The following is a 23437-nucleotide window of genomic DNA, read 5'->3' as shown; positions in this document are numbered from 1 at the left end:
AACTCTGAAAACCTTTCTCCATCAGTTGTCCTTAACTTGACAGGATCAAACCAGTGATGCCACCTAATGAGTTGTGACATATTGTTAGAGGAATGAAATTAAAAGGAAAGTAACTGATCATCCACCATGTATTAGAAGGGAACCGTGATAAGTGAGCAAGATCAGCTGAGAGACAGGGGCATAGCAGTGAGCATGCTACATATTTTCCACTATTATGCTCTACTCTACTCTCTATTCTAGAATGTTGATTAAAAAAACTAACACCAAAATTATGCTTTAGAAATTATTAATGGTTTTAACAGACATTTATGACATTACCTGTCTGATATAGATATTATTAATCCAGTTTTACAGACTGAAAATTTGCAATTCAAAAAGATTCAGAAAATGTGGTCTATATACATAATGGAACACTACTTAGCCTGCAAAATGGAAATCCTATCATTCATGATAATATGGATGAAACTAGGGGACATAAGTTAAATGAAATAAGCCACACAGAAAGAAAACTGCTTCATGATTTCACTTCTATGGGGAACCTAAAAAGGTTGAACTCACGGAGGCAGAGAGTAGAATGGTGGTTACCAGGAGTAACAGGTTGGAGTTTGGGAGAAATTGCTCAAAGGATATAAAATTTCAATTAGAGAGGAGAAATAAGTACAAAAGACCCATTGTACAACATGGTGACTGTAATTAGTAACAGCATCTTGTGTTCTTGAAAAGCATTAGAAGAGCGCATTTTTAAGTGTTCTCATTACACACACACACACACACACACACACACACACACACACACAAAATGGTAACTATGTTAGGTAACACATAAGTTCATTAGTTCAATCTAAGCATTTAACAATGCATACATATTTCAAAACAACATATTGTATTTTACAAACTATAAAATGTTTGTCAATCAGAATTATTTAAAAATAAAAGTAAATATTTATTTTTAAAAAGGTTAAGTGGTTTGCCCAGATGAGAATTAGGATCTCTGAATACTAACTCATCATATCAGACTTTGAAGACTTCTAGGAATTAAAAGTAAAAAGTCACATCCAATTAGAAAAATGACTAAACTTTCATAATCATAATAAATAATCTCTTACTTATAAAATGTTAGCATTTTCAAATGCTTTCATATATATTTACTCTGAGTCTCAAATCAATTCTTATTTTTAAGAAAAGGGAACAATTGGAGAGATTAAAAGTTTTACTTACACATACATGCTAGCCTATATCTCCTAACCCAGTGCTTTCAGTATTAATTTCTGCTTCTGCTGCAATTTTGTTATCTATGTGCTTTTCTAGGACATGCTACTTGGTGTGTCACTATTAACATAAGGAAATTGCACCAGAATGTAATTCAATGCATTGCTTCCTTTATCAAGGAAGTTGTGTCATGGGAAATAACTGTCAGCTGAATTTAATAATGTTGATAGTAATACAGTAAATTTATATTCTGGTTTAAGCTTTTTCTCATTGCTACCAGCAAATATTAACAAGACTGGCAGCCAGCCTGAAGACCACATGTAGAATAGCACTCCCCTAAGGAAGGAAATAACAATTGTAATCACCAATTATGGATGCAAAGTGTGTGCCAAAGCCTTTACATGATTGCTATCTCCATAAGTATATCACCTTGCACAGTACATAATGTACATATATAAGATATATGTATATATCCACATATATTCATATATCCAATCATATATAAGGAATATGAAACTCAGAAAGACTAAATTCTTTGCCTATAATCACAGACTTGAGTCCGTAAGACTTCCAGATTCATGTATCAGTCACCATAGCCAAACAGGGCACCTTATAATGGGATATAAGTTATTTCCATTGACCTGGCATTTCTACTCAAGGTCAACCTGGAGTTTTACTGACATCAGGAGCATAAAAGAAAATGGTGTCATTCTTTGTGACAGCTATCTGTTAAAAAGCAATCTGCTTTCTCTCTACATCATTTTTTTTTCAACTTTTGTTTTTTTATTTTATTTTTTAATTTGTTTTAATTAGTTTTCTATGACAGTAGAATGCATTTTGACACATGGCACACAAATGGACCACAAATTCTCCTTCCTCTGGCTGAACATGATTAACTCAGGGAAAATTGAGTCTTCACTCAGAACAAGTTGAACATTAACTTCTGAATGTAAATAGAAAATCATTCTCGAAGACCCAATTAGAAAGCAATTAATTTAGTAATGTTAGATGGAAACAAAATGAGTCAACCACTAAACTATAAAACAGAAAAGTACCAAAAATACATTCAAAAATCCTTTTGGCTAGAATTCACATTCCATTTGTCCAGACAAATTTGTTAGCTCTAGGGTCCTGAGGAACAGCATTTGTTTTGGGGGCAGATTCCCATCAATGAAAATATTGTATTCATGTTATTTGCCTCAGAAAGGCGTTTTCTTTTTTTGGTAGGATCATTAGTCCCTGTGGAATGGTCACAATTATATAGTTCTAGGGAGCAAGTACTTCAGAAAACTATGAACAGATTAGCTCTGTTCCTAGCTTTGGATTTCTGATGCTGCTTCTCCTAGTGAAATTCTGGTTTGAATGTCGAAGGTTCAGGGTCACTTTTCTCTGAAAAACTGCATTTTCCAAGTGAGAACTCTCTCAGTGAATCTAAAACTCTCCAGAAGGTTGTATGAATCTTTAAATATATGTGGGTGTGTGTGCACGTGCACGTGCACGTGTAGAGCTTTCTGGTGTTGATGACTACCTCATTGTTTCAATCAAGATGGGGGAATTCATATTTTACTCAGCTGTATATAGGATAAATTTATAATTATAAAAAATTTCAACTTTCCTATGTTAAGATTTTTCCTTGCCTCTTCATAATTGAACCTTACATTTATAGTCTTGCAAGCAATTTACAATACATTATCACACCCATTATTCCATTTATTCTCCAACCACCCTGCAAATTAGACAGGATTGTATTACCAGAGATCTTGAGTTGTTCAAGGACTTATAGATACTAAGTACATATCTTGATTCCTCCTGACCCTAGAAACAGCCACCACTTTTTCCCTCTCAGACTTGGGAAGAAAATAGATACAGGAATGATTTTATGTAATGTTTATGTGTGCCCTCCAAGCAGATTTGGGCCATTTTGCAGGAATTTCTGGGGTATTGGTTACTCAAAATACGATCTAGAAGAGGAGCAGTCTTTTCACCCTGCAGACTCTGTGGGAAGTGGGGAGGTCAAATGGAACCCATAGACAATTCTTACCTTGTCACCCTTGTATCCAGGAATTCCCTAGTTAAAAAATAAATAAAAAAGTAAACCATTATAAAGCAGAATTAGAGGAAGAGTTAGATGTTTTTCATATATAAGGTATAATAAAAACACACCTTTACATATCTATGCAGTCTTAGAAAATAAGATAATACACATGTGAACTATGTTACTTTATGCTTGGGAAGTACGAATTTATTGAGAAGGAAAGAACCTATGTTTCCCTACTATTTCTATTCTATTTCAAACATTTTTTTCCAACCCTAATCTCTTACCCTTTGGCGTCAAACTGAAGGAGAGAAGCTATACTGAAAGTCATTGTAAAAGTGATGACCCATAACAGTTCTTTCAAAATTGTTATATTTACTTTTAAACTGTGAACTATGGCAGCTGAGAATGTCTCTCAGAGGCCATTAGAGAAACTGGCTTTGAAAATGAGCTGAGATAATGGCCTTTGGAATATAGGTAAATATCTGTATCTATTATGGCCCTCCTTTCAAATTTGGTTTCAAATATATAACATTGAGAAAATGAATGGTTCCTCTATCAACCTGATGAGACAGTGGCCTTTTAACTTATTGTCTTTTATATCAAGCTGGACACGGGGCCAGCACCTCTGCTGTCTTCTGAGTCAGTCCTGGAAATCCCGTACAGCCTTCTCCACTGTGACTCTACCCATAAGCCCTTTAAGTGACACAGTATTGAATATTAAATGAACCAGGAAGCTATCCACTCTAAGCAAAATTAATCTTTTCCAAATTGGATTTCACACCTCTTTCATACAACTATATTTTTCAAGCACAAAACAAAATTATATGGCATATTTAAATCAAGCTGGAGAAACCAGTGGCATAAACAAGCTATTATTGCTGTTACATGTGAGTCAGACTACAACATTTTGTCCTGTTATGACTTTTTAACAAAAGGAAACTTCATTAAGGAAATAAACCTTCTTTCCAAATGAGTGGTCCCTGAGGAATAGAACATAAAAGTAGAATTAGTGGAAGACATGATGAAACTACAATTTAATCCAGTTTAGAAATATTTATTTGTTCATGTTGTTTAATTTTTAGGAGTGTGCTTAAAATTAAAGGTCATATTATAGATAGCCACCTATAATGGAATTCATATTAAAACCATTCATGCTAAAAAAGCCTATTCTTCTAATCTCAGGAACCTTAGGGCACTCTCCACCCATTATAACACACATCCATATTTATAATTCTGTCATCACTTTATATTAAAAGAGTTCAGATTATATTTTGGAAGGAGCCATATAGCCTTACAAAATAAAGAAATATTGCTTTTAAGTAGTCTTGTCTTTCTTTCTTTCTCTCTTTCTTTCTCCTCCTGTATTCTTTCTGAAAATCATGGTCAATTTACTGTTTGGTTGTTATATCAGCTCTTCTTTTTAACTTACTTCTTTTATTCAGGGCATCTTAATTACTAGTTTTTATATAGTCAAATTTATAATATCCAAAATGGCACCCAAACTGCAAATTTTCTCATTTTCCTATTTCTAGTAATGATACCATCACATTTCAAATCACACAGAATCAAAGTTTTATAATCATTTGTTTTTTCTCTCCTTGTTTTACCATTATATCCCTTTAATCCAACCTGTTCAAAATTCTGCAACCGCTTCCTGCTGGACTTTAAACCCACTCTTCTGATCCTGGCCTGCAAGGTCCTATATGATTAGCCCCTGTCTATCTCAAAGGCCTTGTCGCCCATCACTCATTAACATGTTCTGGGGTTCTTTCCATTTCTTGAGTCTACCAAGCATGTTCCTATCTCTGGGCCTTTGTCTCTGCTCCTTCTTCTTAGACTACTTTCCTTGCCTTGTTTTATATTTTCATAGTACTTCTCTGACTGAAATTATCTATTTGTATGGCTATTTCTTGTTTACCTCACTGAAACACTTGCTAAGACAGGGACTGTCTTACTCACGCCTGAATCCCCAGCACCTAACAGAGTGCCTGGCATATAGCAAGTACTCAATAAATATTTGTTAAATATATGAGTTAGAGTTAGTCAACACATGTGGTCATTTCCACGACTTCATGGATTCTCACAATATTCTTTTCTATTTTGTCCTTGCTGTAACCTGATATTGTTTAATGTAATGCAAGCCAAAAATGTGAACTACATATGTAATATTAAATGTCCTAATAGTCACATTTTAAATGTAAAAATAAGGAAGTGGAATTAATATTACATTTTGTTTATACCAACAGGTTCAAAGTACTGTCATTTTAATATTTAATCAATATAAAAATTACCAATGAGATAATTTTTTGAACTAAGGCTCTAAAATTCAATATATATTTTACTCCTACAGCACACCTCAATTCAGAGTAGCCATGTATCAAGGGCTTGATAGCCACATTTGATTGGTGGTTTTCATACTGGCCAGAGCAGATTGAGCCAATGTCTATGTTAACTCTCCTGTCTACTACAGTAGCAGACCTTCTTCTAAGTGCTTCTCCTTCTCCTATTTAGAGTCTCATTAGATTAATCACCCCATTACACAGCTTTTGGGTCATTGTACCTCATTAAAATTTCAGGGGCTTCTCATCACCTAGTAAACTCCAGACCTTGCAGCAGGATTGGGCATTTTGTCCAATCCACCCTTCACACTGAGTCTGACGAGTAACCCATCTCACCATTCCCCATCAGTATCCTCCCTCAGATTGGTGTTCATGGCTTTCTCTCCATCTGCCTGTCTCTTCCCCAACCTGTTCTATCTTTGCCTGTCGGCGCAGCCTTGTATCTTCAGGAATCATCCTATAAAATATACCTGGATGACTCCAGTTTCCTCTCAGTACCTGTTCATGACCTTTTAACAATATTTTGATATTCTGTTTCAAACTGTAGCTATTTGGAATATCTTATCTCTCCTAAGACACAATAAGCTTTTTTAAAAATATACTTTTATTTTTATTACTAGTCTGCATATATCTATAAGAATCCTAAGAAATGTTTCCTGAATAAAATAACACAAATTTCTGAATGAATGCTTAATGAGACTGTCAGAGTTTCTATCAGATTCTTTCACAAAGTTAATTAAAAATACCAAGAGAACAGTACTTAAATCTCTTGGTCTGAGTCCAGGGCTTATACCCAAGGGGACAAGCAGAGAGGCACCACACAACAAGGCCTCCTTTTTTCACTTTCTCTGCTATTTGCTACCCTTACCAAAATGCTCAGGAAAATGGAAAATAAGACATGCACTATATTATCTGTCAAGCAATCTTTGTTATCTTTTAATTTGGGAGATAAGAAATCAACTAAAATGATAAATGTTATTTTGTTTGTAGATTGTATTGACAACAGCATAGTTTAGGCCATGTAATTATTATGACATTGAAACTCAACTTATTCTTCATCATGAAAAAGGACACAAGAAATAAAGCAAAATGCTTTTTATCATTTGAGCCTTTCACAATTGTCCAGTTAAGCTTCAGGGACTGTCACAGGGTTGAAAACCCCTGGTTCCATCAAAGTATGTTCTCCTCACATTTCCATTTCCCAAGGTCATATATGTCTGATTGCCTGCCTGAGTCATCAGAGCACAGGTAGGTGAAAGTCCCCTCCTGAGGGGATCAAAATGGTCAATCCCAGAGCGTTAGCATCCCGAGATCACTTCCACAGGAAGGCATTCCAGTTGTGTACATACCCCAGGACCTCTTTCTCCAGTTTCTCCTTTTTGAGCATCACCCTACAACAAACAAAAATCAGTCAAAATTCCACAGGCTTGCAGAGTGATTATTGCTCAGATGAATAATGCATTCAATTCAGAAGTCTCAGACTAATAGGTTAACCCAGTTAGGAAAAATCTTAAGACTTTACTATTGGCACTATCACATACAATATGAGGAAGAAAACAGCAGCTCAGATAAACTTTGCCCTTTGAGAATAAAGCTAAATATACAGGATTCAGATATATTTTTGCAGCTTAGGACACATCCCACTTTCACAACATGGTCATTTTTTTCTCAAATAGAGCGTTGTATTTGCTCTGAGCTGGACACCCTTGCTTTTCTCCAAGGGGCTATGGAATGTTTTCCAAAATGTATTTAGGAGTGATTAATTGATGTCAGCAAGATTTAGGAAAATAAATTATGGAGCAAGAAATTACAAACTAAATACATGACTGGTACACATTAACTTATAACAGGTATTTAAAACAACAACAAACAGCATGATGGCATCAATTCAAGCCTACATAATATGAGTGAATATAGGGTGTGTGTGTGTGTGTGTGTGTTTTAGAATGAACCAAAGATGCAATACATTCCCTTTCCTTGGCAAGCAAGCAATTGCCAAAAATACTTTCATGCATATAACATTATATTTTTTATACTTTCCTAAAAGTATTCTCAGAAATAGGATTGAGTCAAAATTTCAAGTATTTGAATGTCTCCTCTTTATTGCCCAATTTATTCCAAAATATCTGTGCCAAGTTATCTTTGCAATGAAGAGCAAACCGGCTTCACTACCATATCACTATCATTAGTTATTACTTTAAAATCACCATGTTAGTTGCTATAAGAAAAGAAATGTTCTTAAAATTCAAAACACCCAAAAAACAAACTAGGTGAACTAGAAAACTACTTCTAAGGAGCCTCTGGATTCCAAGTTTTTAAAATGTGAATTATTAGTGTTAAAGGGTATCTCATTGTCTTTATTTCAGTTTCTTTCATTACCTAATAAAATTAAATTTTTTCTATTTTTTTCTTTATTGGTTTTATGTCCTCTCTTGAAAATTGTGTCCTTTGCTCACTCAATTATTAAAAACTTTATATTTTCTCATCAGTTTTACAAGTTTTTTTTATGTACTATAGAAGTTAACCCAATGCCCCTTGTATTCGGTGTCTTCACATTTTAACTATAATTTTTAACTGTACAGAATTTTGCCTTAAGTTTTCACATAGTTATAGTTTCTATTCTCTCTCTTTGTGATTCCTTCAGTCTTTCTTGAATTTAGAACACTTTTGTCCCAATAGTAATATAAATGGGTAATTTTTTTTAATCTGTGATTTTTTGGATAGGTATACACATTTAAAAAAAAAGAATTAGAGAAATGACATATGATGTTCTAGGACAGAGAAAACATCTGGTATAGGTCAGTTATCCATAATGCAGATCCATAAAAAACACAAGTGCCAATGTGAATCTGATGTGGCACATGTATTAGTGGTTCATGAAACATTGTCCTAATTAATTTGGGCCATTATTATTCAAGTAACAAATTCTGCTTAGCTAATGTCCCTAGATTTTCTAAACTTACAGTCTAAAACTTTCATATTCTATTTAGAATTTGTAAAAGCAAGCAAACAAAAACAAGATAGATAATACAGGAAGTCAATGTCCTATATTCTTCTTAAAACTCATCAGATTCTTGCCATATATTGCAATGCTCTTTATTTTCTTTATGTTTATACTTTAAATAAGTCTAGACAGATATACACTGATTTAAAAGAAAGCAGTCTATTCATTTACCGGATTTCCTTTTGGTCCTCGCTCACCTTTAATACCTGGGTTTCCATGTTTACCCTGAAGGCAAAGAGAGAAAAAATTATTTTGAGCAAGTATTCTATTAGTTTTCTTTATCATAATTTATGATCTGCCACATCCCACAAAACAAAGGAAGATTATAAAACCTTCACATAGATTCCACTCTTTTCTCCCCTTTACTACTGTACTGTCTCAGATGGACAAATTCTGCAATTGTTAAAAGGATAATATCTCTTTCTTCCCAACAATTACTTCTTCCCCAAATAATTAATTTTCAGTTACTTTGTAAACAAAATCAAACTCAAAGATTGAAAGGAATGACTGAACAGGCAAAAATATAGGAGTTATTCCTATCCTCACTTAATTGTGGACCACTATAGTCCCCCACCTCTGAGTCACTTTTGAAAAAACCAGACCAGCTTGCTTGTCTTTGGTCACAGAGGTTCTTATATACAGGGGACAACCTCAAAAGATAGGAGAAGGGAGCTTCCCAATCCTGTTCCAGAAAAGCACTTTGTTTTACTAGGCTCAAGCCACCCAAAATGTTGCTTTTCTGAAAACTGTTTTGGGGGAGTTTAATAAATATTAAACAGCATAGCTCTATGGTTTACCCCTATTAAAACATAAGTGACTGAAATTGTCAGCTTAGCTTAGCAACTGTAAACTTTCTTACTAGCACTGTTCATTTTAAAACAGAATATCCTTTCCTCTGGCAACTTTATATTGGGGTTGTGGGGACAAACAAGTTCACTTCTTAACACCTTCAGTGGTAGACTGATTTGAAAAGGAACAAGCTTTGGAACCAAGTCTCAAGGTAAAATGTGTCATATTCGCAGATACTCACAAAATGCATTCCCCTCCCCACCCCTAAATAGGAGCATTAGTTCAAAATCGAATCCATGTATTTTGTGAAACATCTCCCCAGGCTTCTGACCTCTAAGGATAAAGTTTGCAATCCCATCAATAAATGAAATGCGTGATAAGCAGCTTGGATGCTTTCTGATATCAGTCAGAAAAATATTCAGCATCTCTAGCAGTCTTAGTGTCATTTCAAATGGTTTCCAACTATACAGATGGCACTATTGATCCTAGGCTAGAATGGACGATGGTATCAGATATCGAATCATCATACTAAATCCCACCATTTATCTTTGGTTGCCCAGTGATTGCTTCCATTTGACAGAATTTACCTAATCTCCCAAAATGCCCTACTGGCCTCTCCAGGAGACCACACTAAGTTGTTGCTGCATTGCTGTGAAGGCAAGAGTTTCCCAAGAGGACTGTGTCCTTGCTTCTAGTAAAACAAAGCTTTCCTAAAGTACTGATGACCTGTATTATCATTTTCTGTATTTTCACTTCATTATTCAGAAATCACGGGCCCCCATTATCCAATAAGCAATGACACTGAAAAGCCCTTTCTGAAAGCAATTTCATCACTGTGCCATCACCGTCTTCATCAGCCTCAAGTCTGAAGTAATAGTATACTCACAGGTGGCCCTGGTTCGCCTGGATCCCCCTTCTCACATTCACAGATCTTGCGTTCACACTAAATCAATAATGAAACACAGTATTAAGCACACAGTGAAATTCAGTTAGGATAGCATTTCAAGTATTATCCAATACACAACTGGAACACTCCCTTAGAGAAAGCTGACCTTGCAAATTCATGGAGATTTTGCTCTATTAAATTATTCCAGGCAAACTCAGGTAGATTAAGAGCCAACTACTAAAGTATTATTAAACTTTGCTATGGTTAAATAAAATAGATATTCTGTCAAAGATTTATAGATGCCAATTAAAATAGGAAAATAAACATTTTCAGTGGACTTTTGGAATATCTGCTCTACTCTTCTATATAACACATGAACGCTTCATTATAGACAAATATTAAGTTCTCCTTTACTCAGCAAAAGAAAACATTTAACGTATACCACATTTTGTCAATCCTAAGAAGCACATTTTTCCTCATATTAACACCTCTGAAATCAAAATGAGTCTTAGCATAGCTAACAGGTCAAATATGACACAGTATTTGTTTTCTGAACATGCACTTCAAGACTTACAGAATGAAATGGAAGAAAATGCCAGAGAACACCAAAAAACATGCTTCATTGACAATGGTTTTGATGGTGCAGAGGCCAGGATTATGTGGAAAAACAAGGGCACTGACTCAAGATTTAGACACTGAGGTGAAGTTTTAGGAAAAAAAAATTATTTTGTTTATATTTTTCTCCATATATATGCACAAAAGTAATACAGGATTTAAAAGTCTGTATCTAAATAAATGTAAAAGGATTCTTTCCATAAATGTAAAATAAAAGTTGCAATTGATGAGAAGGCACTTGTATCACTGTTTTATGGGCAAAGATGTTTCCTTTGTTGATGGGACATAAAATAATGTTGTATCTGTGCATAATTCAATGAAACCTGATATTTTACAAGGTTTGGTTGACTTCTATTATCTTATGCAAGGATAACTGTTAATGTCCTGATGTTAAGCAGTTTATTGAAAAAAGTTCAAATGTTCCAAACTCTTTCTTTTAAGAAATGCCCACGATGTTCAGGAATCCTCAGCAAACTCATAATATCTGTTGTGCAATATCCTATCCAATCTATTGCTGTTGGCCAGCTTCCATTGTCCTTTGCCCTAGTTGCCATCATGAGGCTCAATTTTCTCTACAATAGGAAAGACAATGAGCTTATAGTCAACCAGCCAGCAGCAGGGGATGATTCTAAGCTCTTTTCTCTTAGCACTAACCATAAGCTAGCCAATACTGGGAACATCTCCCCAAGTACAGGAACTCCATGAGTAGCTGATGTCAGAGATGAGTTTAGAATAAAAGAAGCCATGTCAAAGTAAGCAAAAACTATGCCATTTGGTTATCACTGATTTCTAAAATTATTTTTAATCATATTAAATAGTCCCTACTTTTCCTAAAATTTTCAACCTACAGTGGATAGAGTAGCAGAAAAATCAGATGACTATTTCAAAAGAGAATGGTTCCAAAAGAATTAAGCATTTTTGTTTAGTCACACCTAAGCTTCTAATGTGAATTATAATGCTGATCTGATAATACAAGCTTTCAGAGTCATTCATAGTAATCAAAGCATGTGGTGCTTACCTTCTTTTCAAATAAAATATCCTAGGAGGGAAAAAAGAATGAAACATTAACTCAATTAATGGTTCTGCTTCCAGCTTCTTATTAGTCTTAATTATTCCCTATGGGATATGCAATTTCCAAGTAGAATAGCAATTGAGCCTTTTTAACCTTGTAAAAGCAATAAAGCCTGCCAGCCAACCACCCAAGGAGCACTCTCAGCCATGTAATAATAGGAGACATGAAGGGCACTAACATTAAAAATTACTCTATGCTTTCTAGGATCTTTATCCTATTGCATTCTGTGCTTTATCTTTTGTTTCTTTGATCAGCATTATACTCTCTATAATTTAGCTACAAACTTAATCAGTCATAATGAGAATGTCTTTACTTTTACTTACAAAGACTAAGGCAGAATACATAATTGTGTATTTTCCTTTCTGCCATTTTTTTCCAGCCTATACATGTGTGAATTTATTCTTTGGCATCAAAACATTCATTTTAAAGTCATAATTTTGTGAAATGTAAGTGGGCTTTAGACAGTTGTTAGTTAGCTTAGTCAATAATGAACAGGTGGGCAGAGGAAAGGACAATGAAGGGGAGACATTGGACATATGCATTAAGAAAATCCACCAGTCAGGATCATGAGTTCAAAGCCAGCCTCAGCAAAAGCAAGCTCTAAGCAGCTCAGTGAGACCCTGTCTCTAAATAAAATAAATAGGACTGGGGATGTAGCTCAGTGATTGAGTGTCCCTGAGTTCAATCCCTGGTACCAAAAAAAAAAACAAAAAAAAAAAAAAAAAAAAAAAAAACCACATAGTAGAATGGGTTAATAAGTGAAATTCAGCAGTTAAAACAAATGCATTGGATGTATGTAATTCAACATAGTTAAGTTTCCAAAAACATCAGGTGAAAAAGCGTTTTGCAGATGGATATGTACAATATAATCCAAATTATAAAATATTCAAAACACACATTAGAAGCTTGGTGTCCTCTGGGAAAGTGAGAGGAAAAAAGAATTCAAAAGGAGCTCCTGAGAGACAATTTTTAAAACCCTGATAATTTAAGCCAAATTATAAAATTTTAAAACAACTACTAAAGAAAAATTCAAAGTTTTGTCACTTTACAACCTTTTTAACAATAAGCAATATCATTGTCAGTTTTTCAATTCATGAATTTAGCTGTCAGTGTGCCTGATGTGAAATTCTACACATCAGCTCTTCTTTTGAAAATTCAATTTCTGTCTTGCTGTATTGTTCTTTGAAAATATGTGCCATAAAGCTTAAAATCATAACAACACAAGTAACTATTTTTGGAATTCATTTGATTATGTGTTTGCTGGAATTTATATTTCTATGGAAACAAAAATGAACACAAAACTTTAGAATAAAAAAGACTGTTTCAAACAAAGAACAAAGCCTCATCCCTAAGGGCACTCACTTATAGTCTATAGGCCCCAGGGACAGAGGACAACACACAGCCAACAGTGCAGGGGGTCAGGGAGAAGGGCAGGAACGAGATGGTTTCTTGGAATAGGTGGGGTTTCTGGATGATTTTGAAGAGAGGAATGCAAAGGACCAACTTGTTGATGGCATGCCATGCTATATGTCAAAGTTTAAGAGGAAAAAAGTCATAAAGACGAGTGTGGGCAATAAGACAAAGGAAGCAGTGAGGAGGGACATTTAACCAGAGTGGATGGAAGGGCCCACGTGAACACAACTGGATGCCTTGGGAAGTAGCTTCCAAGGGGGCAGAGAAGCATTGTGTGAGAACAGCTGGGGCCCGTGGTCAAAGCCAGAGGGAAAGACACATCAATTACAGTCTAGGTGGAATTTGAGTTTCAATATAAAGGATAAATAATAGAGACCCTCACTAGAGGTAAGGCCTACGTTTTATTAATAGATCTGGATTTTTATGATGATATATGTATATGTCAAAGAAGAGGGCAAGAAGGGAACTGCCTATTTTACAGAGAAGAGTTACAAGGTCAATGCTACCCGAAGGAGATAGAGGAAATGTGAGGGATGGACAACGTTATTAGCATCATAGCAAATGGGATGAGACTAAAGCACTCAGTAGGCAAGGATGACGAACGCTGTAACAAAGAACAAAACTTACAGCTTAACATAATAGTAAAATTGCTAACAAAATCTGAAATACATTAGAGCAGAAATAAGACTCCAAGCAAGGGAAGCCCTGAGAAAAAGAGAAGTGGACCATTATTTTAAAATAAAACATATAATTCTGAGGATGATATGGAAATTACCAAAATGATTATTTATGTGAAGGAGGGAATACCTACAGTTTATGTTCTTTCTGATGATATTCATTAAAAGAGACCAATTTGTCACAACTCTTATTCTCATAAAGGCTTTTTAAATATTTACATTAAAAGTGATAGAGGAAAAAAAATTTTTTTTTAAAAATTGTTTTCACATATTCTTTTTTTACTCTTCTAAAGACCAAGTAATATATATGGGACATTGGTTGAATTTGTTTCTTAGGTTTCAACACTACTATATGAACCATAATAAACTAACAATAAAAATATTTCACTTATCCCCTTCAATTCGGAATCACCTCATCCCTCCTGGGTAATTCAGAATTAAAATGTTTTCATGAGATTCTTTCATGAAACTTTCTACTAGAGATATCAAGGCATATACACTGACTCTGCAATTCATCTTGACTCCTGCAAAGTTGACTTATTCTGGACAATTGTGTCAATTAAATTCAACTTAAGTTTACTCTGCAATAAAATGGAATACACTACTAATCCAAAGAAACAACTCTGACTAATTTCAAAATCATTAGGCTGAGTAAAAAAAGTTTGCCACAAACAGAGCACACACTATATGAGTTTACTTATAAAATTCTAGAAAATGTATACTAACCTAGAGCAACAAAAGTCATATCAGTATTAAGGCAAGTATCCCAAAGGTGTAAGGAAGAAGCTGGGTGGTGGAAATGTTCTGTATTCCAATTGCATTGATGGTTTCATGGATGTATACATTTTTAAAACTCATATGTTATATACTTTAAGTAGATGCAGTTTTGTAGTTAAACTATATCTAACATTTTTATGATATTTATGAAATAGTTTTTATGAAATTCATAGTTATGAAATCATTTCAAAATAAAGTGGTAAAAATTCAATTAAAGATATAATACAAATAGATTAAAAGAGGAATGTTTCCAATAACCTGATCAGGAGTCAAATTCTACTTCATAGATGGTGAAATAGAAACATAAATCCTGGAGTATTGTTCTTTAAAGAGCCTAAATAAACACTCGGGAGGGTTGGGTGTGGTGGCATTCACGTGCAATCCCAGTGACTCAGGAATCTAAAACAGATGGATGGCAAGTTCAAGGCCAACCTCAGCAACTTACTGAGACCCAATCTCAAAATCAAGATACAAAGGATGATATTGTCCAAAGTATATTGTTATATTGTGTGCATTAAAGATTATGTAACAAATCCCATCCTTATGCACACTTATAACACACCCATAAAAAAATGTGGGAAAAATAAATAAATAAAAAGGACTGAGGTTGTAGTTCAATGGTAAAGCACCTTCGGGTTCAATTACCAGTACAAAAAAAAAGATGACTTCTGCTCTGGACCCAGGAAATGGTTGGGAAGCAGGACCTCTTCTAAGAACAGTCTTATTCATTAAGCTTCCATCTGAACAAACAAGCTGAAATCACAGGATGCTAAGGAATAGCAACACTGTTGGTCATTTTCTGATTTCCCTAGAAACAGACCAACAGTCCTGCCTCCAGTCTCCTGGCAAGAGCCTGTGTGCCCTTTGAGGTAGAATTTCTCAACAAGCTTATGTCAAGAGGAAGTATGAATATCCGGAGCCTGCACATCTGGCCAGACAAGGACTTGCCTGCCCCACATCTTCTATATTCAACTCTTCTCACAGGATAATGACAGGGAAGTAGCAGCAGGACACTCATGTTTACAGCCCCAGGATTCTCTTCTGCACATGCCAGAATTGTCTTAAGTGGTAAGGACACCTTAGGCCATGGGTACAGTCAGGGTTCAATGTTATCCCAGCACCATGGCAAGGTTCCCTCTCATGTGAAAGAACTGTTCAGGATGCATACTCACCCCAAGCACTAGGGAGCTAGGTGTCATCTCTCTCTCAAGTCTAGGCAAAACCCTTCCCATATATCCTCAATCCCCAAGGAGCAAAGACTAAAAATAATAGTAGAGATGTTGTTTACCTGTTTCAAGACATTTCTGATTGAAAAAAAATACTTTTAAAACAGTTACTATTTCCTCTCTGAATACACCTTTATAGAATTAAGCATGCACACTCTGGGGTTTTGACTGACCTTAAATTTTCAACCATAAAATAGGAATAATAACAGTACCCATATCATAAGATTTTGGCAAACACAGAATAAAGTAAAATACACACCTAATATGTAATTATATCCAAGTAGAATGTCGTGTGTGTGTGTGTGTGTGATGTACTACTATTTACCTCAATTTAGAAAATTTCAAATCTGTGTTTTAACTAGATGAAATTAATAATTAAGAACATAAGCAAACTTGTTTTTATCCTGGAGGTCATTTTTCCTTGCAAGTAAATTCAACTTTCCTCCTTTCTTTGTCTGTATACTGTTTGACTCATAAAAACTGGCAATATACTTAGATATTACAATATCACTTAGATATTACTTAGATACAATATATGATATTACTCAGATAAAAAAAAAACTCAGGTCTCATGCTGAAAACAATTGACACTAAAAAGATAAGAGTAACATTAGGAAAAGCATTGGAGGAAGGACAAAAGGATCAAAACGATCTTCAGAGTAGGACCTGACTTTTCTTTGCATCATAGAGAAGATATCCACATGCTCAGTGCCTAAAGGACTAGGGTGTCTTGTCTTCTTAGAAAATCAAAGAAATCAGTATTTTTAAGGAAATCGATTTTTTCTTTAACATTTAACAAATCAACCAATTCATCTTCAGGAGTTTTCTTTTTGAGAAATGTTGTCAAGAGGGATTTCTTTTTGATTGCTATGCCTCATGTTTTCCAAAGCAGCAAGGAGAGACTTTCACACATAGCTAAGCAAAAAATACAGAGAAGCAATGAGGCATCTAACCAGACCCATCAAGTGGGATTCATTGATTTGAGGGAGAAATTGTTGGTTGACTTCAGGTGATTATAAATTAAATGGGCCTATTTAATTTATCTAAGAAACACAGAAATCATTTTCAAAATTGGAGTTCTACTACTATAAAATTCTATTTTGCTTAAGTAGTATAATGTGGCAATAGGTGAAATAGAGCCAAAAATATTTCTGCAGATGTGGAACTGGGAAAAGACAAACTTGATATAAATACAGCAGACCACAAGTTGACCACAAAATTAATATATGTAAGCAGCGTTCACAATCTTAGGATATATAAACAGAAGCCTGATGTGTATGATTGGAAAGTAATCCTCCCAAATCCTCAGCATGGACTAATAATAAAGTTAGGAATGCAATTTCAGGGAATGAGCCTTGTACTTTCCCAGCTTACTTGGTATAAGGAAATGAAGAGAGACTTCAGATTTTTCTTATAGAAAGAAAATTCCAAAGAAATTTGTGTATATACTTTTTTCATGTTTCTTGCCCAGTATCAACCCTTACAGAATTTATAACCAAGATATCAACATTATGGTGCAAAATACTTAGCATATCCATTTGGTACCTACCAGGCGATCCCGAATTTTATCTACAATGGTTGGATCACTCAACAGTAGAATAGGTTCACTGGGTGCATCCCCAGATATCAAATGAAGTTTGGTTTTGTTGACAGTGAGAAGTCCAATGGTGATAAATGATATTCCTGCATTTCTAGCACTTTCAGAAATACTTTGAACATCTGGATTCTTTGGATGGTCCATGCCATCAGTCATTAGCAAAACCACCTTCACACCATCTTTACGTCCTTCTCTCTTAAGTAGCCGAGTGGCATTGGAAATGGCATAATAAGAGAAGGTGCCTTGTCCAATGAAATTCATAGACTTAACCCTCTGCTTAAACGTCTGCAGGTCCTTCCAAGAAGAGAAAGGTGGATCGATCTGGACTGAGCTGCTGAACTGAAGGGCTGCCAGTTTGATGTCATATTTCAAAGAGTGACCCGGGGTCAATTGAAAGATCTTGTCACTCAAGCTATCCACAAAATTTTTCTGTTTATCAAAGAGGACAAGTTTAGAACTTTCAGAGCTGTCCACAATGAAGAGCACATCTATGAAGCAAACAGAGTCTGAAATAGAACAAAAAAGATTAGGCAACTTAATTGTTCTAACTCACCAAACTGAATTGTATAGGAGCGCCCTAAGGTGGCTGTTGTATTTGGTTTTGAGAAGGGAGTGAAGTGGATATGAAAGATCACGTTGGAGATAAGGCTTAACTTGTAAAGATCTAAGTCTCTTTCCAAGTCTTTCCCTTTGTAGGATCATGCAAATGAAGAGCAAACAAGTAAACAAAAGATCATATATTCACAGCATATTCTCAATGTTAAACCCACTTAAAGTGAGAGGAAGGGAGGGCACATTTTTCAAATTCAACAAGTGAGGTTTTCTCGCAGTTAAAAAAAAAAAACCAAAATGCTTTATTTCTTAGGTTGTTTCTTAGGTTGTGTGTCATATCAGTGAGTCCCCATTTGGTTTTGATTTTTGTCATCAACTTTGTTGAAACTAAGGGACAAAATGACTGTACTCATCAACAGCAAGGGAGAAATAAACTTATTTTGAAAACAGAGAACTTTGAATCCCAGCTCTGTTTCTTACTAGTTTGCCTGTGCCTTAAATGTGCCATTTAACTTCTCTGAGTCTCAACTTCTCTATAACATGAAAGTGACAGTCTCTGTCCTGCCTATTTTACATGTGAGGCTCAAATGAGATAACAAATGCACAAATGCTCAAAAAACTTTGATGTGCTCTAAGTGTGTAAGATGTATTGCTGTCATAATTATATCCAAGTAGAATGTCATGTATATACATATATGTGATGTACTATTATTTACCTCAAAAGTTATTTAGAAAATGTGAAATCAGTGTTTTAGCCAGCTGAAATTAATAATTAAGAACATAAGCAAACTTGTTTTTACCCTGGAGGTCATTTTTCCTTGCAAGTAAATTTGACTTTGTTCCTTTCTTTCTTTGTCCGTATACTGTTTGACTCATAAAAATTGGCAAAAGCAAGAGACAGAAGGCAAAATATCTGCTCCACATTATGGTAGACGGTGAAAACTCATCTGCCTGGTAGCACCTTGAAACAGAGAAATTAGTTATAAATACTTCAATAAAAATAAGGTTTGCTATTTTTTAATTTCAAGCTTATAGAATCAAAAACTGGCATGTTACTGGTGAAAGGGGTTCTCATACACATTTATAGAAAAATATTCACATTGAGATTTTAAGTTTCTAACCCAAGTAAATCATGGCACCCATAACCAAATATTTATTAATAAATATTTCTATATATTCAAGAAGTCTTAATTTCCCATTATATTATGAGGAGCAGGATGTGAGAAGAGCAACTGAAGACATTTCAGCCCCACCCCTCATGGTGGCCATGGTTCAATCACAGCATCTGCTTTGACATTCCCAGATTCTTCTGAGTGAATTCAGATTCACTCATTTTTATTGTAACTGTTCTCCAATCCAACATTTTGCAGGATTGGAGAACACTACCTCCATTTCAGTCCTAATATTATACACATAACTTCAGTTGTTCCAGAGGTCAAGTCAAAAATTAATCTACCCTTCGGTTTTTATAGAACCCCATTTCTCTTTTCTACCCTCACTTTGGAAACTTTGTCTCCACCAGGGTTGGAGCCAACGAATCAAAAAGAGTATGAGAGCCAATCAACAGAGTTACTTCAAAGCTTCCAATGATAGCTGGAAGAACTAGAGTTAGCTGGAAGAACTAATGAACTGAAATAGGCTTGCAGTCAGGAAGTACCCCGCTATGAACAGCCCTGTGAAGCCATTTGTCTAGATAGATTAACAAAGAAAAATTATAATTCTGTTGTTCAGTCATCAACAATCAATATGCCCATTTACACATCGAGTGACTTTTTAGCCTACAGAATTCCCTGACAAGAAAAGGCTGATATGTTGCTAGCTCAGTGTACCCAAGAGTATGAGAACAAGAAAGCTTATTTGGAACAAATATTCAACATGGTTTTGAAATGTTTGCCTGCTTAAACTATATTGACTTCAAAAGTTCTGGAAAAGGAATCACATTTTCCTTCTTTGGCACCTTGCCTTCAAGGAATGTGAACTGGGAAATCGTGAGCATGATATTTCCAGGCTCTGAATAGAGGGTGGAAATACACACAGTGGTAGTGAGGAGTGAGACAGGACACTGATTTCTTTCATAACTGCCAGATGGACAAACCCCAGAGAAGCAAAGCTGGTGGGTTGACGACAGCAATATTTGGCTCCATTCCATCGTCTGCTCTTCACATAACATTATCCTGTAGGAAGGTCATTAAGAGAACCTCGCTCCCACATAACCAAGCACCTCTGCTGGCAGGTGCCTCAAGTGCAATTGGCCAAATGCCAGCTGATCAGACCAGGTATGCCAAGATTGAAGATAGCTAGGTATTGGGGAAAAAATAAGAAGTGTGCTAAGGAAATAGAACACACAAAGGATAGTCCTCCTCCAGGAATCTTCTGGTTAACCAAGGAGAAGAATATAAAGTATGTACAACTTAGATTCTGAAGATTAGTGTAAAGATAAGCCTGTATAGATAAACATAGCTATTTTTGCATTTACAAAGGGGTAAAGGAATAACATTATGTGTCTTGTGTCACCTATGATTTTTCTCTTTGATTGAGTCCATACCATAAAAAACATCTCAGAATTTCTGGAAATAAGAGACTGAGAACTAAATTTCATTGAGAATAAGAGATTTTATAAGCTATTTTATCAAACAATACATCAAAGACCTAAAGAAGATGAATCCCATGCATAATACTAAGAAGAAAAGTCTTCTCATGCACAGGGCTCAATTAGACATACTGACTTTAACTCAAGACTTATATTTTCTCCCAAATAAGCACATTATTATACAGTTTTATTGACATATAATCATAAATTCATACCAACCCCTATATATATGACATTCTACACAATTTATTCAATAGCAATAACCACACTACCTTACATTTTATTATTATTTGCTCTGACAGTTTTTATCCAGCCCTTTCAAACCAAAGTTTTCCTATTCCTTTTCATTTTCCTGGAGTACAAGGTATACTTTCTTCTACTTTTTTTCCTCTAATTTTTTAGTTTTACTGCCTTCCTGAATTCTCTTTCTTCCTATTAGTTTGGCTTTGTGGAATCCCACTCACATCTAATCTCTTTTACTGTGTTTTTCTGCTCTTTTTTTAAATAATTCTCAACTTTCTTTCTTTTAGATGCCATGTACAAGCAAAATAGGTTTCAGGAATGCAAAATGTCATTAATTAAATGAAAGAAATGTAAATCCATATGTTTATTATAGGTTACACTTATAAATGCATAAACAAGGATGGTCTTTAGTCAAATATTACTTTTTTTTGCTTTTGGCCTAAAATTATTTCATATAAATAGCAGAATCAATAAAATACAGAGACTTTATATTTTATAATGTTTCAGATACAAAAATCATCTTTCAGTAGAGTTTGCTGATTTTATTCATAATGTTTGCCTCTCATTGATTTCTGCATGAAGATAAAATGATTGCATAAGTCCTTGTTCAAATTGCCAAACTAGCTTATTAGATACAGAACGTATTCTATAATTAATCCTGAATTATAGAATTTTTGTTCCAAAAGACATTAACATTATTCTAATGCCATTTAGTAGACTAAATTAAAAATACATTTTAAAATAACTTTAAAATAAAGTTTAAACTTATGCATTTTAACAATTAGTTATATTTCTCTAATAATTTATTTCAAGTAATAGCAGAAGATGAAAAATTTTGAAAAGCTTTCTTCATATAATAAATATGTAAACCATTTAATTTTCCACAGTTCCTAGATGGTCCTATCTGAGTTAAGTGATTAAAACAAAGTTGTTATGTCTTACCTTATAAAGTTTGTCAAATAAAAATTAAAAACTGGTTGAATGCCCACAGCAAGGACTACTGTTAGGGATGGAGGTAGCTTATTTGATACTGATCTGTTCTGTAGGAAATAAAAATTGTCTTTGCTTTTGGATCTTTTGTAGTCTTTTATTCATGCTTATTAGACTCAGTTAAAGCAAGAGTGGTCAGGCATTTGGCCAGGGTGCAAAGTCTGGGAGGGATCAGTAAGCAAGTTAAAGGAACAGTGTCCTTTCAGAATAAATCTGTTTTTCAGACTATTATAAAAACAACTCAAAACAAATTTTTTATGTTTCAGGCATTTATTGACAATCTTTGTTTCTCTTGCTCTGCCTTCTCTTTTAATTCTTTTCTTTCTTTTTTTGGGTGGGGGGATTGGATATGATAAGATATTGGTTTTTCAAGAGAGATCACACATTGATAATTATGGAAGTTGAATGATGAGCATATAGAAGTTCATTATTCTAATCATTCTACTTCTGTGACTTTTTAAATTTTTCATAATAAAAAGTATATATAGTGCTAGTGAAAGAGGGGTCTGACTTTAGTCCTGGTTCTGGCCCTAGCTTCAATGAGAGCCTTAGTTTTCCACTTAGGAAATGAACGATTTATTCATTAAGATCCTTTCAAACTATAAGAGAGGCAGTTTTGTAACTGAGTTAAAGCCTAAATAAACACTCTAATTCCACTCTCTTTTAGTTGATTTTAAAAAACCACTAATTTTGGAGGTCATGCAGCTAAGCGATATAATGATAGTCTTTGTCTAATTTGGAGGTCATGCAGCTAAGCAAAATATTATAAGTCTCAGCCCAGTTGTGCTAGAGCTGTGGGGTAGGTTGCAATAAAGCCAAAGAAAACGCCCAGAAACATCATGGGAAACGTGAATGCTTGGAAGAGATCAGAAAGTATTGCAAGAAGAGCCTGGTGAATAAGCTAAATAGGTGGCACCTCTGTTGCAGTAATTCACTTGCAGGTCAGCATGGGAAAACAAAGAAGAAGAAGAAGCAGAGCAAGCAAAGCAGCAGCAGAAAAAAAGGTCCTTTATTGTATACAAGCAATCTTTTTATAGTATTGTGAACAAAAAAGGCAGCCTTCCAACTTCAATAAATCAGGTCTTTCAGCTAATTAAACATAGCACACAGAAGTTTTACTTTCTAATCAGAAGTGACCCGCTTCTCATGGCTAATCTACTCTCGGCCTGGAGTATGCTGAGCTCTGCTCTTTGTTTAGAACAGATAAAAAATTTTTCTCAGCGCCCTCCTAGCCCACTCGGCAGAACATCCCGTTTGCAGGCAGGTTCTCCCAAGGTCAACAGACACCTCGTTTTCAAGCATGTCTGTTGTTACCTTATCTAAACCTTGAAGGAGCCTCTCGTTTGCGAGCAAGCCCTCCCAAGGACAGCAGACACCTCGTTTTCAAGCATGTCCGCTGTTGCCTTTCTATATCTTGACA

General features: G+C 34.9%; 1 protein-coding gene across 5 annotated transcripts in view; it reads right to left on the bottom strand.

Moving 5' to 3' along the window:
* Col28a1 (collagen type XXVIII alpha 1 chain) overlaps nt 1-22140 on the bottom strand; it is a 176511-nt gene extending 154371 nt beyond the window's left edge. For all 5 annotated transcript variants that reach the window (XM_078040379.1, XM_021730704.3, XM_078040380.1 and 2 more), the window contains exons 1-8: nt 21970-22140; nt 18995-19155; nt 17595-18148; nt 11899-11919; nt 10266-10322; nt 8762-8815; nt 6936-6977; nt 3251-3277 (exon numbers count right to left, since the gene is read on the bottom strand). In XM_078040379.1, coding sequence (XP_077896505.1) covers nt 3251-3277; nt 6936-6977; nt 8762-8815; nt 10266-10322; nt 11899-11919; nt 17595-18148; nt 18995-19118 — 879 coding nt within the window. In that variant the 5' untranslated portion in view covers nt 19119-19155; nt 21970-22140. The remainder of the gene's footprint in view (nt 1-3250; nt 3278-6935; nt 6978-8761; nt 8816-10265; nt 10323-11898; nt 11920-17594; nt 18149-18994; nt 19156-21969) is intronic.
* Nucleotides 22141-23437: the final 1297 nt, after the last annotated feature.

The sequence above is a fragment of the Ictidomys tridecemlineatus genome, chromosome 2 (assembly GCF_052094955.1).
Source record: "Ictidomys tridecemlineatus isolate mIctTri1 chromosome 2, mIctTri1.hap1, whole genome shotgun sequence".
NCBI lineage: Eukaryota > Metazoa > Chordata > Mammalia > Rodentia > Sciuridae > Ictidomys > Ictidomys tridecemlineatus.
Note: the sequence above shows the minus strand (reverse complement) of the source record. Positions and strands in the feature narration are given on the sequence as shown.